Source organism: Sciurus vulgaris (genome assembly GCF_902686455.1).
Source record: "Sciurus vulgaris genome assembly, chromosome: 10".
In the NCBI taxonomy this organism is placed as follows: Eukaryota; Metazoa; Chordata; class Mammalia; order Rodentia; family Sciuridae; genus Sciurus; species Sciurus vulgaris.
In genome coordinates, this window is record NC_136470.1 from 58863178 (window position 1) to 58880663 (window position 17486).

The following is a 17486-nucleotide window of genomic DNA, read 5'->3' on the forward strand; positions in this document are numbered from 1 at the left end:
GGCCAAAGTGACCTAGAGTTGTCATGATAGTGGGAACTTGAAAGTCTGATGTCATTCTGCTGTCAGTCAAGAGGTGGATCTGGTAGAACCCTGGCAATTTCTCTAGGATTCCCAATAAAACTGGATTGCAGGAGAGGCAAGCTGTTCCTCTCCTAAGAGGATCCACTCTTCCCTTGAGGATGTCCCCTTTCCCCTTTCCTATCCGTCTAATAAACTCATGCCTCAGTGACCTGTCTGAACTCTTTCTGACTTGATTGCAAGAATTTGGGTATGGGGAGGGGGGTGTTCTTCAAAGTGCTTCAGTTTCCTGGATGTTCCTGTAACAGGATGAGAGCAGCATCTGAAATCAGTCTGACCAGTGAGTCTAGGAACACACCAGCACACCTTCTGTGGCAAGCAATGAGACCACCCCGGAGGGGCGGAGCAGACGGTAGGGGAAGGAGGGAGGTGGACCCAACTAGGAAGCTTGGCGCGTGCCACCCACCGGGAGCGAGCTCAGGCCCCAGCGGAGCGTGGAGGAGACCAACGGGAGCCTTCGAGTAGGGATCTAAAGCCCTGAGGGACGGAGCGAACCTGTGTGTGGTCAGTACTGCTGGTAACTGCCACCTTGGCGGGAGGCGTTCAAAATACCTGCCGTTCAAGACACCTGCGGCGGGTGGAGGCGGTAACCCGCTGAGGCGTTGTGATGTGGCCCTTGGAGGCTGTGCTTCTGCTGGGCTCATTTTGCTGCGGTGAGTGTTTCCTGCCCTGAGCTTGTGTCTCTGCGCAATAGTGGGCATCCGGAGGAAGAGGGTGACGGAGTCGCGGGATAAACTGACCCTGGTCTGGGACTGCGGACCTGGAGGATCCCTGCGGGTAATCAGTCTCCTCCTTTCCTGCTCTTTCTCTGCTCCCTGGGTGACAACAGGACTCCCCCCCTGCACTCCGTCTGCACCAGCAAATGCATACCCTGAGGAAGACTGGAAAACGCACGAATTAAGCAAACATTATAAAGGGCGCCGTCAGAGGCAAGGGGCGGTAGCTGCCAAGGAGCCCCTGCTTTCGCACCCTCTCCATTCTTACCTGTGTTTGGGGTAGAAGGAGGGAGAGCAGGAGGGCCCAGGCTTCTTGAACTGGAAGTGCGTATTTTGGTGAACTCCACTAGAAGGGGTTTTGCCCTACTGCAATGGGGTGAAAAGGACACAGTTGTTTCATTCCCGACTCAGCATTTATCAGAACCTTCTCGGGGGAGTATTCTTGTTGTTAATCCTAAAAATAAACTTCCTTGAAACTGCTACTCGGATGCCCCACCAGGCACTTTTAATACATTCCGAATTGCACTGAAATTTTCCCACTTTATTTGGGGAAACTTGAAGTGATTAAGATAGTTTGATTTTTGTTTTGCTTTTATAAACCGGGATCCAACTCTGTTGTCCAGGCTGCCCTCCAACCTCAGGTTTAAGCTGTCCTCTAGGATCACAGTTACCTTCCTCCAAGACAGATGATTAAGGCAGTTTTTATGGTATGGTACCCTGACTAGTTCATCTGAAAATGAGGACCATTTGCCATTTGCATCATGGATCCCTGATCTAGGAATTCTCTCTTAAGACCAATCCAAGGAGACTGCAATAACTTTTAAAATGACTTTATTTAGCAACTGATGATGGAGCAGCCAGCTTGGACTTTAATACTAGTTTTACTTAGTACCTGCAGCCATTCACTAAGCCCTCAAAACACTGGTTCTCTCAGCACTGTAAGTACCACTGCCTGAGCTTTCTTTCAAATCATCTCAAGTAACTTTCCTCTCCCAATAAAACCCCAACCTTTTCTTGGTTCTTCTGACATACCAGAGGCTGGCTGTGCATGTCTGTCCTGAATTGCGGTCCTGATTTTGTTTATCCCCGATAGAAGTTCCATTACTGGAGATTTGCTTTATAGTTTCACTTGATTTCTGCGGTGTCAGAAGTGGAACCTGAAATAGACTCATCTCAGGGACATGTATGACCATGACTACATCTGGCCCCTTCATCGGCCTCTGCTTCCTCTTGTCACCTTTTCTACCCCCCCCCCCCCTCTCAGACAGAAGTTTCAATTCCTTTGGTCTAAGCCCTACACTTTTATTTGAGGTATGTTTTAGGAGGAGCCTTGCCCCTTGTGTTTACAAGAGACTTTCCTTGGTTAATGGGACTCCTGAGTGAGAGGAGCCTCCCCCTTCTGTTTGGGAGGGCCCCATCCTTCCTGGTAAGAACAGACTTTGTTCTTCATTGTGTACATCCGTTTTGGGCTTTTTGTTGTTTTTTGTTTTGTGTTTTCAGTTTCTGTTTTTACATAGTCACCTTTAAACCAAATTACCCAGATAATATTTATTTATAGTATGGGCTCTCAGTAATTGAAGAGCATGACAAGATTGCTCCCCCATACCCACCCTGTGCCCTGGGACTCTGGTGACTTGTTCGAATATTTTGAGGATCATTCAAGCTCCCAAAGCTTATTTATTTTAGTGCTAATTTAAAGGCTATGACAATAAAATAAAACAATTGGGATAAGACATTTGTATCAGCTGGCATTGGCAGTCTTTAAAATGTACTTGGGACCTTGAAAATAAATAAATGAAGAAATAAAGAAAATTACCTGACTGCATATACTGTTTCAAGACTACCTGAGATTCCTTCCTTTTCAGAGACTTGCTTTTCTTTTCCTACAACTTCTCAGTTGTTAACCAGTTCTTCTTTCCACAGCCACCAGATCAGCTTTTAACACAAAACTTCAAGGGAAAAATTAAAATTCACTTCTCTGACATATTGGCTATTTAAATGAAGGCACATGAAAACGTTTGTGCTATATTTGCCTCTTCTATTTCTTTCCCTTACTTCCTTGGCTTGTTTACTTTTGACTCCTAGCTCCACAAATACTGGTGTTCCTCAGGATTTTATTCTCTGCCTTTTGCTCTATTTGCTTCACAAGGACTCTGGGCAATCTTATCTATGCTCTGGATTTCAACTACCAGCTATTTTCTTGGAATTCTCAGTTTTTATAGTTCTGAACTCTTTCCTTAAATACAGATTCAGATATCTGGAGATGGCTAGATCTCTCCATTTCATTGTACCACAGGTACTATAATACTCACACTATGAAATATTGAAAGAATATTCTCCCTCCAAGCCTCTTTTCTCTATGATTAATACATAACTATTTACAAATGCTACTTTGTTAAGGATTTATAATTATTGTTGACTTCTTTGATTTTTACTGTCATGGTAAAGCATTCTCTCTAGTTGTCATTTACCTGGACTATTATAATAGTCTATTAATGGATCTCCCTTTCCTCCTCTCCCTTTCTGTCCTGAATCCCTTGTTCATATTTCTAACAATATGATTTTTAAAAATAAAAATAAATCAGAATGGTTATTTGTAGTTTATATGATCAAGTCTCCACTTCTCAGAATGACATTCAAGGAAGCTTTTGTAGTTTAACCATCTTTCCAGCTTCATTTCCTAGAGCTCACCTGAGAAGGTGACAGGAACAGCCAAAAGAGTACAAAAGCAGTTGCGTGTTGGTAGAAAAGGGGAACAGGCGTGAACATTTCAAGGGGGCTTTAGCAGAAAAACAAGTTAACTATAGCTGCCATTTCTTGTGATATATGGGAAGGGTACTACAAAAATGTCATTATCTCATTTTAACGAAATCTCAGTGAGGTAGATGTTATCGCTGTTCACATTTCATAGATGAGGATACTAAGATACAAGGTGCAGAGTTTCCCCCAGCTGTGACCTGTTTGAGCTGAGTCATGAATCAGGCTCCCAAGTGTGTGGTCTCTACTACACACACTCTAGACCCAGGGGAGGACTTGCACCTCCACAGGCTGGACAGCAGCACTTGCTCAGGCGGGGAGATGAGAGTGCATCTGCATATTCACGGGATTGCAAGAAAGTCCTGACCATTTGAGGTTAGTTTGGAAGTGAGAGAATGCAGGTTAGGCTAGAAAGGAACTTGGAGGACCTTGCTTGTATTTTATAATAATGCAATGAGAACTTTTTTTTTTTTTTTTTTTGGGGGGGGGATGTTGTTAAAGTGTATTAGGCAAAGGAGTGTACGTGGCATTTAGAACAGTTATTCGGGAACTTTGGAAAATTCTTTGGGACTAGGAAGGAGAAATGTTGAGGATGAAAATAGGGAACCATTTAGGAGAGTATGACATTAATTCAAGAGAGAAATGATGAGTGTCTAATTCATTTGTTTAACAGATATTGAACTTAGGAACTATTAAATAGATTGAGCCTACCAAGAATTCTCCATGACTAAGGAGAGGGAGAAATCTAGCATGATTCCTAGGTCCAAGTCTAGCTAACTGGTAGAAAATAGAAAATACTTTAGGGAGATGAGGATTTGGGAGGAGAGAAAGTAGGGGAAGGGGAACTGAGTAGGTTGGTGGACATGCTGACTTTGAAGTTACTGTAGTATATCCAGATAGAAATGCACGAAAGACAGTTGATTGTCCAAGGTCTGCAGTTTTAAGAAACTTGGGGCTTGACTCAGAATAAAAAGTGCACAGCTAGATAAAGCCATAGTAGTGAGAAATATTACTTGGTGAGGGGGTGCTGTCTCTTAGGAACACTGATATTTGTGTAGGAATAGATTTCTAGAGAGAAAGCTAGGACAGGCAGGAAGAAAGTCCCAAAGAAGAGATACCAGAGAGGACAAGAGAGGACAAGACAGGGAGCCACCCACTGGCTCAAGAACTGTGAAGTCAAGACAGAAAGGGAACTGTACAAATTTGACTTTTTACTGGGGATCCTTGGTGATTTTGGCAAGAACTGGAGTAGAGAACCAGTAGGGGTGCAGTAGGTGTGGAGGCAGGTGACATAGATTAAGGAGTTGCTAGAGATGAGAAATGTGCACACATTATTATTTTAGGATGTAGGAAAGATAGACAAGCACACAGGATTTTTGAAAAGTTGATGAATATTCAAGCATTTTAAAAACATGTATACTTGTAAATGGAGTAGGGGCATGTGGGAGGCTGATAATAACTTTATGAAAGTCCTTGAGATAGAAGGGTTGGAAGCAGAAGTGGAAACCAGCTCTCTGGTGAAGGGATTCATGTTCTGAAAAGTAGGAAGCAGGAGAAGAGGCATGGGTAGTTGGAGTTGCAGATAAGTTTAGATGGGCACTGGAGGAAGCTTCTGGCTTCTCTGCAGGTCTCAATTTGAATTAAGCAGGGAGAGAGGGTTCCTTTGGAGAGTGTAGGATGAGAGGCAAAAGGAGAAGAGTTTAAGGGTTGTTAAGAAGGAGAGAAAATGTACACAGAACACGAGAAAAGGTAAAAGATTAAGGGCCCAGATGGGTGGGGTCTAAGACAATCTTTTGCTGATCCCTAGTCACAACACTAATTTTCTTTCTGTTTTCTTCCTTTCCTCCTGCCTCCTTCCCTCCCTCTTTCCTTTTTCCTTTAAAAAAATGTTTTTTTGAAATATAAATTTTCTTAGAAATCTGTAACACAGATTCCCCTTCTGCCATTTATAGTACTTTGCCCACATGGAAAGGACAACACTTAGGACCTTGCATTATATAAAGTATTTATAATTCTCCATATGAGAATAGGAACTTGCATTATATAAAGTATTTATAATTCCCCTTATGAGAATTGTAAGTTCCCAAAGGATATAATTTCTACATTATTGTAATCATCATATCCACCATCCCATCACAATGATTGTTATGGTTTAGATATTAGGTGTCTCCCTCCTGCTGCCCGACCTGCCCCAAAGTTCATGTGTGAGACAATGCAAGAAAGGTTAGAGATGGAATTTTTGGTTATAAAAGTTTAATCTAATGGCTGCATTAATTCCCTGATAGGGATTAATTTAATGGTAACTGTAGGCTGGTAGGGTGTGAATGGAGGAAGTGGGTCCCTGGGGACATGCCTTTGGGATTTATATTTTGTCTTGTTTCTTGCACTGCTTCTTGATGCCATGTTACCAACTGCCTTCCTCTGCCGTAGCCTTCTGCCATGATGTTCTCCCTCTGCATCTTCTTAGGCCCGGAGGAATGGAGTCAGCCATCTATGGACTGAGACCTCTGAAACCATGAGCCCCCCAAATAAACTTTTCTGTCTCTAAAATTGTTCTTTTGGGGACTTTTGGTCACTGTGACAAAAAAAAAAAAAAGAATAAAATAATGATTGTATCAAGTAATTCTTAATAAATGTTGGTTACATCTTTAACATTTCTGATTTGGACTCATGTGCTCTGACTACCATGGATTGGACCTCTGCCATAGCTCCATAGCTGTACTGTTATACTCTATTCATGGAAGTTGGTAGGTCCAATGCTGTTGGCATTTGATATAAAATAATTTTCCCTTTATATTTGCTAAGTTATCTATCATTCTGGCATCACTATTGATTAAATTGATCTGCTTCTATCTGATTTGGACTTCTATAAGCATATCCTATTTATTCAGACTTTTAAAACACATGTTAGTTATCAATCAACCTTTAATTTATCTCTATATTTTAAAGCTTTTCTTTACTTTGCTGTTCTACCAGAAGGCAGTAAATGAAAGAGAAAAACCCCAATCAGATAATTTTGTTACAAAATAACTTTTAAATACAGGTTTATAAAGGATGAAGTTGTTAACATCTAAAGTGATACTCTTGGACTACCCTTATTTATTAATTATTAATGTAAAGATTACTCAAAACATGGTTTATACAGGTCAATTTTACATTAAATTCTATTAATGTATTTATTCTAATTAAATTTCTATAAATGGTTTTATTGCAACAAATATGTACAATTAGTGCTTTCTGGATTCTTTAGAATTCATTTTCTAAACATAAGTTATGAAATTTTGGAATGTTTGCTAAACACTTCTTACCTAGATCCTTCTCAAAAAGTTTGATAGGATGACAACTCTTCAGTAGTATCTGTTATTAAAGAATAATTTTTAAAATTGTAAACGTAAAAATTTTAAATGACTCATAGAAATATAAAAGGAATATACCAAATATTTCACTTCAACAATTAATTAAGGAATGGAACAGTATGAAGGCAAAATTATTTTAAAGGAAAGTTGGAAGAGCAGACACATTTACAGGTAAGCAGGAGTACCGAAAGAATTTGATAATGGATGCAGAACTGGTCAAAATCTTCAGAACAGTAAAATGAACATTTTTTTGATTCTTCTATCAGGTGGAATTCAGTTTCAAAATTAATTATTTGACTCTTTTTTAGAAATTAATCCTTTTTGCTGGGCAAGGTGGCACACACCTGTAATCCCAGTGGCTTGGGAGGCGAGACAGGAGGATCTCAAGTTCAAAGACAGCCTGAGCAAAAGTGAGGCTGGGACCCTGTCTCTAAATAAAATACAAGATAGGACTGAGGATGTGACTCAGTGGTCCAATGCCCCTGAGTTCAATCCCCATACCCACCCCGCAAAAAGAAACTAATCATTTTCATTATGATCAGTTTTCAACAACTTGCAAAATTATAAAATAATGCCAAGTCAATGAAAAGCAGAGATCCCTATAGAATAAGATGATTCCCAACTTCAGTGTTCTGAAGAATGCAATTTGAAATTTAGGTTTTCCCTGAGGAAAATATTTGGGTGGTTAAAAGTGTAGAAAATTGGGAAGAAGGGGGCTATGTATGCCCACTAGAATGGTTCAGACTAAAAATTCCTTAAAATACAGCAATCTGGACTAGTCAGAGAAGGCCCAATTCATCACATCAAAAGGGCCCATTATCTAGCCTTATATATAGTTTTGCCCTAAAATCTTATAGTGTAATAGTGTCCAGGAAGCATTTGCCAGTCTATTTTTTCCTTTGATGCTCACCACAGTTCTGTGAAGTAGCCCATTGCTCATTTTTAATCTTCTTACCTAAAAAGTGTATCAGGGCATAGAGAAATGAGTTGTTTAAAGTTTCCTACTGAAAAGTGGCAGCCAGGATTTGTACTCAGGTCTTTTGAATATCATCCATGTGATATTCCATTATGTATCATTGTATTTGACTTAATGAGCAATTATTGAATCATAAATATATTTTTCAAATAATAACATCCAATGCCCCTGATACTGATTTCAGTTAATACAGAAAAAGGAAATCTTTTTCTTAACAAAGTTGATGTTTTATTTGTTAGTGCTTTGCTTTTGAGGTAAAAGCGAACCACTTAGATAAAAGAGTTGATGAATGGTTGAAGGACATGGAAGACAGCTATCAGTCTCTCCATGTTCTTACAGATTTTATTTGAATGGCAAGTTCTCATATTCTCTTCAGAAGCCCCTCTGCAGCTACTGGTAGTAGATGCCATTGAGAACAGTTGATGGGATATACCATACATATGAGCTTTATCTTCTCTTGGCTTCAACTTTCAACTTGCTTCTTGGCTTTTTGCACTTAAAAAAAAAAAAAACCTCATTTCAACTCTTTTATTGGATAAAAAAGTACCTATAATATATATTTGGAAATTGTTCTGTGGTTTCAGTGAAATACAGGGGCCAGAAAATGCCATTTAATTGTTCCAGGCCCTTCCTGCTTTTAGGATCTGGGTTGAAATGTTTGCTGATATCCGTATTGGTTTCCCCTGAATGTAATTTGATTTTTTTCTCTCGTAGCCTTTAAAATTCTGTAATTATTATATATGTTAGGTATTTTCATAATAATGTGCCTTGGTGTGGGTCTGTTGTAATTTTGTGTATTTGGAGTCTTATAAGTCTCTTGTACTTGATTTTCCATTACGTCCTTCAGATTTGGGAAATTTTCTAATATTATTTCATTGAATAGATTGTTCATTCCTTTGGTTTGTTTCTCTAAGCCTTCCTCAATCCTGATAATTCTTAAATTTGGTCTTTTCATAATATCCATAATTCTTGTAGATTCTGTTCATGATTTCTTACCATCTTCTCTGTTTTGTCAACTTTGTTTTCAAGATTAAATATTTTATCTTCAATGTCTGAGGTTCTGTCTTCCAGGTGTTCTATCCTATTGGTTATGCTTCTTATGGAGTGTTTAATTTGGTTTATTGTTTCCTTCATTTCAAGGATTTCTGTTTGTTTGTTTTTTTTTTTCAATATCTCTAACTCTTTATTGAAATGATCTTCTGCTTCCTGCATTTGCTCTTTTAACTATTGATTGGTGTGATCATTCAAAGACTGCATTTGCTCTTTCATCTCCTCGTTTGCTTCTCTGATCATATTAATTATGTACATTCTGAATTCCCTTTCTGACATTTTTTCTGCCATGCTGTCATTGGATTTTATTGATGTAGCATCTAAGTTGTTTGGGACATTTCCTTCCCTTGTTTTCTCATATTGCTCAGGTATCTACCCCTTTAGTAGTAAAACTCTGAGATATTGCAGATTTCCCCTATTGACTTATAGTGTCCCTGTAGATTTTCAATAATTCACCTGCTAGCCTTCAATAGCCTGAAGGAACTTGATAATGCAGTGATCCACAAGGAAGCTGCCCTTCTAGGGGCGGTGGCCTTCAGGTAGGGTATAATCCTTGTTAGTGGGCAGAGACATCTCCACTTGTTGACCAATGGTCAGCCAAAGGGGGGACTAGACTGGTCTGGCCTCCCTTTGTGCAGAAGTTTCTCGCTGGGCGGCCCTGCTTGAAGGAGCTGCCTACAGTCTGGGCCTGGTGCCCGGTCCAGAGTAGCATCACCCTGTGGGAGAGACCTACCCAGTGGCTCTGAGTTGGTCCCAAGTCTCTCAATACCTCCTCTTCTTGAATCCTGAGTTCTGGAGCGAAATGAGATGCAGTCACCATCTAGTCCGCCATCTTGGTCCTTCCAAGGTCTTTCTTGAGGGACTGGGTGACTAACCCACACAGAGTAGGTCATGGCAAAGCAAGTCCTCCCCTTGTGATTTTCCTAAAACATGCTCCCTTCCCATTTCATCCTCCACCATGTCATGATGCATTAAAGGGGCCTCCCTAGAAGCGGAGCAGCTGCCAATGCCATGCACTTGGACTTCTCAGCCTTCAGAACCACGAGCCAAAAGAACAGAATTCTGTTACTTATGAATCACCCAGTCTCAGGTATTCTTTTATAGCAACAGAAAGCAGACTAACACAGTTGGACTTCTACAAAAGCTTCCTTTTTATTTGTCCTGTTACAACTGATCCTATTAGGAAGAGTGAAAAAGAACTAGAAGTTCCACTAAATCCCAAATCAGACTACTAATAGTAAAAGTTGATGTAATATTTAGCTGCTTTAAGATCATGAGGTCTATCTGATTTGTTCTCTACTCTTCATGGTAAAACTCAATTACTCTTAATTTTTATATCCCGGCCTGAAGACTTCACTATTTGAATGATTGGTCCTAAGGACATCTACTCTGCCTTTGTCTTTGCTGTCATCTAAAGTAATTCTTTCATGTGATTAATTTTTAAACATCTTTCAATTATTTCGACTTTTTATATTTTGTCACCTTATACTTTGACTAAGGGTTGGCAAGTTTCAGCCATGCTCCATAGAAAGAATACATTGGGAGAATTAAGAGGTTAAAGATCAGATTATCATGGATGATTCCTTGAGGTTTTCAGTGTTAAGCCTTACTTTGGTGTTGTTTTCCTTGGCCAAGATGTAGGGGAACAGAGAGCCAACTTAATCAAAGTGATTTAAGGCTCAGCTGTATTTCTATGATTATTCCCTCTTTGCCAACTTGAGTAGGTAAGTTGTATGAGGCAGTGAAGTTGGCTGAAGTAAAGTCTCCTTTCTTTCCTATTTCTTGCTGTGCTAGCTGACCCTCAACCACATACAAGGATATTGTGACTTTATTTGGAGAGCTCTATATAGTATCACCAGGCATCTTGCTGATCTTGATATTAACCATACTTTGAGAGCCTCTGTTCTGGATGAGATCATAACAGTTGAATTGGATCAGTTAGTTTCTTTGTTCTTTTCATTTTTACTGTCATAAAATGATCTGCCCAGGAATCATGTGAACCATTCCTTTCCCCCAGTATATTCATTCTTTATGATTTACTGCATGTCCACAAGGGACTTCTCCCAGCTCCTAGAAGTTGGCCCCATTCCCTTGTCACATGGCCCCTTGCATATTTAAAGCCAGGGAAGGATACTCTTCCTCTCGTTGAATCCCTCTCGCATGCTGAATTTATTATTCTAGGAAGAGCCCAGTCCCTTTTAAGGAATCACTTGATTAGGCCAGCCTTCTGTCCCTCGAGGATAATCTCCCTTTCTTAGCATCATCTGATTAGGGACCTTAAATACATCATCAAGCTCTCTTTTCCAGATGACATAACATACTTATGGAAATGAGTGTATTCAAGTCTTACTCATATGCCAGAGGAAAGAAATACACAAGGTGTGGATTCTGGGGGTAGGTAGGAATTTTTCACTCTGAGGATCTGTAGAAGTGGAATCAACTGTATTGAAATGAGGAATACAGTCTAGAGGAGAGACTTTGGAGGATTGAGATGCGAGGATATCAGTAGTGGGTCATGAACATGTAAGATTCTTGATTTACCATGCTTCAATTTCCTCAGTTATAAGAAGGAGTTGATAATTCTCCATGCATGATAATTGTGAGGATTTTAAGAATTAAGGTACAAATTGAAACAAAGTGTAATGATAATGGGGAGGGAAAATAATTATTTAAGCATAGTTATTAGATTATATCACTTTTAGCAAATCCTCAGGAAACTAGATATGAAAATATTATCAGATTGTTTCTTCTAGTAAGATTTTAGACTGTATTGAAGTAAGTAAGTTTTCTTTGGTATAGGATAATGTTCAGTTATATAGTTTGAAAATTAAGGTATTGATTCAGAACATGTAAAACATTCTATCTCATAATAGAGATTTGCAATAAAAAATGTCACAAAAAGTTATCTTCCTGGAAAAATTATTGAAGACCTGTTGAATATAGATACATGAGTTTACTTCTAGGCACTTTATCCTGTACCATAGGTCTGTACGTCTATTTTCTATGCTATTATGATATTAGCTAACATTGTATTTTAATTTTTTAAAAATGTTGAAATTACCTTTGTTTTGTACCTGTTTTGATTATTGTGTCTTTGTTGTTTATTGAAAGTCAGGGAGTGTCTTGCCTCCTTTTGCTCAAGATTGCTTAGGCTATTCAGGGGGTTTTATGGTCCATACAAATTTTAAGGTTGTTTTTTCTAGTTCTGTGAAGAATATCATTGGTATTTGATAGGGATTTCATTGGATTTCATATAGATCCCATTGTGTAGTATGGACAGCTTAACAATATTGATTTTTCCAATCCCTGAACCTAGGATGTCTTTCCTTTTTGTGTGTCACCTTTGTATTCTTTCATCAATATTTTGTGCCTTTTATTGTAGGAATCTTCCAACTCTGTGTTTAAATCTATTCTTAGGGATTTTTTGTATGTTTGTTTGCTTCTTTAGTACTGTAGATCAGTTTGCTTTTTAGACTGCTTTATCAGCTGATTTCATATTGACTATAGAAATGCTAATGCTTTTTGAGTGTTTCTACTCTGCAATTTTGCTGGATTGACTTATTAATTATGATAATTTTGGGTGGAGTTTTGGGGCTTTTTATATACAAGATCATATCATCTGCAAATAGTGACAATTTGACTAGCTTCTTTTTTAATTTAGATGCTCTATATTTCTTTCTATTTACTGAAACCTCTGCTAGGACTACTAGGCACTGTGTTGACTAAAAAGTAAAATTGGACATCCTTGTCTTCTTGTAGAGCATTCTGGAAAGACAGTTTCTCCAACAAATGTTATGGCACAATGGATATCTACATGCAAAAGAATTAAACTAGATCCCTTTCATTATTTTTTTAAAAATCAAGTAAAAATAGATGAAATACTTATGTAAAAACCAGGAAAGTATGAAAGTACTGGAGGAAAACATGGGGTATCAGAATGGGCAAGGACTTTTTGGATAAGACATCAAAAGCATAGGCAACAAAAACATTACTAGACAAATTGGATTATATCAAAACAGAAAATAGCAGAGTTAAGATAAAGCTTTTAAAAAATGACAGATAATAATTGCAAAATATACCTCTGATAAGAGGTTAATATCTATAATAAATAAGAAACAAGCAACTCAATAGGAAACACACACCCAAATCCAACCTAAAAACGATCAATTGGAATTTCAAAGGGAAAGGATGGCAGCTCATAGGAATTCCCAATGATGCATCAACTCCCTAAGAGTGAATTAAATCAGCAATTGTACACTAGCAAACGAAGGTAAGGAAATGGTGGGGGGGAAGTAGGAAAGCAATTTAATGATCTCATCCAGAAGAGAACCATTATCATTAGTTCTTAGAATAGAAAGAGAATTAATAAAGGAAACAGATGGTGACAGCACAGCCTGGCATGCTGAGGCTCAGTGGGATAGAGGAAGCACTTCTCTAACAAGAATACAGCCTTCTTCCCACTGAGGTTAGGATGAACAGAGATTGTCCACATATCTGCAATTGGACAACATAATCATCTTAGAAGAGCTGGGCTCTGCCTAAGGGAAGAAAGTCCTGGAGCTCTCTGGATGCAGAGAGAACCTGTAATCCACTAGCAGAGGTGGTTGGAACTGAGGAAGCACTTGCAATTTGAAGGGACTCATTGAATGGAGTTTCCAAGTCAGCAGAATTCCTCCAGGAGGTGGTTGAATTCTGCATACAGACGCACCTTACAAGTTTGGCCTGTTTGGGTCAGAATGAAAACTGGATGAGATTTGCATTTTAATGATTTCTTCACATTGGCAGTTTCTAAAATTTAAAACACCACATACAAAAAACTCTTTCAAGAATTTTAGCAAATTATCTGACTTTCTGAATGATAATTAACACTTTACTGATTGATATTAATATTGTGTCACTTATATACAACTATTTTGCTTCTGTCTCTTAGGCACCCACTTTTTCTTTCCATTTTAATTGTCCCCCCTCCCTTTCTCAACCTCTTTCTCTCATTTTTTTTCTTCTTTTTCTCTGTTTTCTTCATTTTTATCTCACCTTCAAATTCATTTTAAAGTACAATTATTAATATGTAATCCACTCAGCCTATTCTAGATGAGTCCTCAACCATGTTTTTCCTGGATTAACAGAGTTTTAAAGAACATTAGTAATTGCATTTGTAGCTTATGTTGATACACGGTTTACTTTTAAAAGACTACTGGTATAATACTTTCTTCTTTCAAAGAGGCATTGGCATTGGAATTAACTTGGATTATGTTGAGTGTGTGTGTTGATGCTAAGATATACCACCAGCACAAAACTTAGAGATAATTACTCATCCAGGGTTCCCCACATTAAAGAGGAAGGGGAATTCACCTTAACGAATGTTGAAATGTTCAAACCTAGGTCATTTGAAAATATAAGGAAACAGGTAAACAAGTTTCCCCAAGTGTAAAACTCCAATTAAAGGAATCCACAGACATTGAAGGATATGAAATTTTGAGTAAGTCTACAAAAAGTGGAGTATTAAATGAATCATGAGCTAGAAGTTCTAAGGCATCAAAAGAGAAAACATGCTATTCTTTAATGTTTTCTAAATTTGAAATAACCTCTATACTTCAAATAATGTGATATTAGTTTTTAAGCTGTTAAATCTACAGGTTTGAGAAGGGAAGGATGTTATTTTTCCTTTTTTGTACATAATGATAATTTCATTCCAGGTCCTATTTTATTTATACATTAATTTCATAGAATATTAATGTTTCTTAACTTCTTAAAGCATGTTAGTGTTTTATATAGGTGTACATATTCATTTAGACAGGCTAATGTTTACTGTCGCCTAACATTATACTAACATATTGCTTTATCTATTTTTAATTACAAAATACCAATGTTTTGTTAAGCTATAGTTTAAAGATAGTGGATCCAAGGAGCAAATTTCCTATCTTTAGTATATACCACTATAATCTAATAAATAGAGGTAATCCAAGACAACGACAACAAACTATGCTTTGTCTTTAATAAAAGGAATAGGATTAGCAAAATGTATTGGTGGTATAACTCATTCAGCTATGTCTTTATGTTGCAATAATGTAACCCCAAATATTGGATTTGTGAACTAACAATGGCTGTGTTAAAGAAGATTAAATAAACCAAAAAATAAAAAGTAAAAAAAAAAAAAGAGAAAACATGGGGTTCTGTGAAAGACCACTTCAATACAGAGAGATTTGGAAAAGAAACCAATCTGAACGCCTGAAATTAAAGGCACAATAAATCAGATAAAAATTGAGTTTAAAGTACCCCTAATCAAGTGAATAACATAGAAAACAGAATTATAGGTGTTAAAGACAGGGTATATAAACTTAAAAATTCAGTAAACAGTAAAGAAAAAGAAATAAGGGCCATGATCAGAATTCGGAAGAACTCTGTGACAATGTTAAGAGACAAAACTTAAGTCATTGAAATTGACGAGGGCATGGAGATATAATAGGCTCATGGCATTAACAACCTATTCAGAAAAAGTAATAGCAGAAAATTTCCAAAACTCAGAAATGAGATTGACAGCCACATGTAGGATGTATATGGAACCCCCAATTAGACAAGATCAGAAGAGAACCACAAAATTACAATGTCTAAAATATACATATTAAGGGTAGACTATTAAAAGCCTCAAGAGAAAATGTCAGATCACATTTAGAGGTAAACCAATAAGGGTTACTTCTGATTTGTCATCTCAGACTCTAAAATCCAGGGAGGCTTAGAATGAGATAATACAAGTTTTGAAAGAAAACAACTACTAACCAAGATTGTTATGTCCAGAAAAATTGTCACTCAGGATCAAAATAGAAATGAAAACTTTCCAAGATATGAATAAACTAGAATTCAAGACCATTAAGCCAACACTATAGAAAAATACTTAAATACAAAACACAGAATAACCCCCAAAGCAAATGGAGCTTCCAAATGGATGAAGTTCACTAAAATATCAGTTAAGCAAATGAAAATTAAGACCAAATTAAATTTACAAATTAACATGGCAGAAAATAATAACTTCTTCATAATAACTGAATGTAATGGTTTCAGCTCTCCCATTAAAAACAGAGACTGCCAGAATGGATTCTTTTAAAGACCCAATTCTATGCTGTTTGCAAAACATTCATCTTATAGGCAAAGACAGCCCCATGCTGAAAATGGAAGGATAGAAAGAGATATTCCATGCAAATGGAGTCCAAAAAGCAAGTTAGAGTGGCATATATATTATATATATATGATTTGAAGCAAAATATTATATATATAATATATATAATATATATTATATATATATGATTTGAAGCAAAAGTTAATCAGAAGGGACAAAGAATATCACTTCATACTGCTAAAGGGAACAATTCAAAGTAGATATAATAAATATATATGCCCCAAACATAGGTGCACCTAATTACATAAAGCAAACACTGCTTGACATAAAGACTCAGACCCCATATGATAATAATGGTGATTCCAATATACTCCTCTCACCAAATAATAGATTGATCTATAAATAAAATCAATAAGTGCATTGATTAAATAATACAATAAATCAAATGGACCTGACAGATACCTATAGAATATTTCATCTTCAACAGCTGAATTTACTTTCTTTTTAGCTGCTCATGGAACCTTTTCAAAAACAGATCATATTTTAGGCCACAAAGTAAGTCTTAGGAAATTTTTTAAAATGGGGCCATCCTTCGTATCTTACCATATCATAAGGGAATGAGATTAGAAATCGACATCAAGAAAAATTATAGAACTCACATAAAAATGTAGATTGAGCAATGGAATTTTGATGAAGGAATGAATCACAGAAGAAATGAAGGGAGAAATTTTAAAATGCCCATTGTAAAATGATAATAGTGATAATGTATAGAAATACTGGGGAAATTTTGAAGGCAGTTCTATGAGGAAAGTTTATAGCATTAAGTGCCTACATTAAAAAGAGAAATCTATGGCTGGGGTTGTGGCTCATTGGTAGAGCATTTGCCTAACATGTGTAAGGCTACAGGTTCCATCCCCAGCACCACATTTAAAACTTTAGACCAATATCCCTGATGAACATAGATGCAAAAATCCTTAACAAAATACTGGCAAACCGCATACAAAAATATATTTAAAAGATAGGGCACTATGATCAAGTGGGGTTTATCCCAGGGATGCAAGGTTGGTTCAACATCTGGAAATCAATAAATGTAATTCTTCACATCAATAGACTTAAATTTAATTACACATGATTATTTCAATAGATGCTGAGAAAGTATTTGATAAAATATAGCACACCTTCATGCTCATAACACTAGAAAAAATAGGAATAGTAGGAACGTACCTCAACATTGTAAAGGCTATCTATGCTAAGCCCATGGCCAATATCATTCTTAATGGGGAAAAACTGAAAGCATTCCCTCTAAACACTGGAACAAGACAGGAATGCCCTCTTTCAACACTTCTATTCAACATCATCCTTGAAACCAGAGAAATTAGACAGACTAAAGAAATTAAACAGATACAAATAGGAAAAGTATAACTTAAGCTGTCACTATT

At 37.3% G+C, this 17486-nt stretch overlaps 1 protein-coding gene across 1 annotated transcript in view; it reads left to right on the forward strand.

Moving 5' to 3' along the window:
• Positions 1–616: 616 nt before the first annotated feature.
• Positions 617–17486, forward strand: part of LOC306670828 (leukocyte surface antigen CD47-like) — a 65566-nt gene continuing 48696 nt past the window's right edge. Inside the window, exon 1 of the mRNA XM_079155823.1 lies at positions 617–731. Coding sequence (XP_079011949.1) covers positions 686–731 — 46 coding nt within the window. The 5' untranslated portion in view covers positions 617–685. The remainder of the gene's footprint in view (positions 732–17486) is intronic.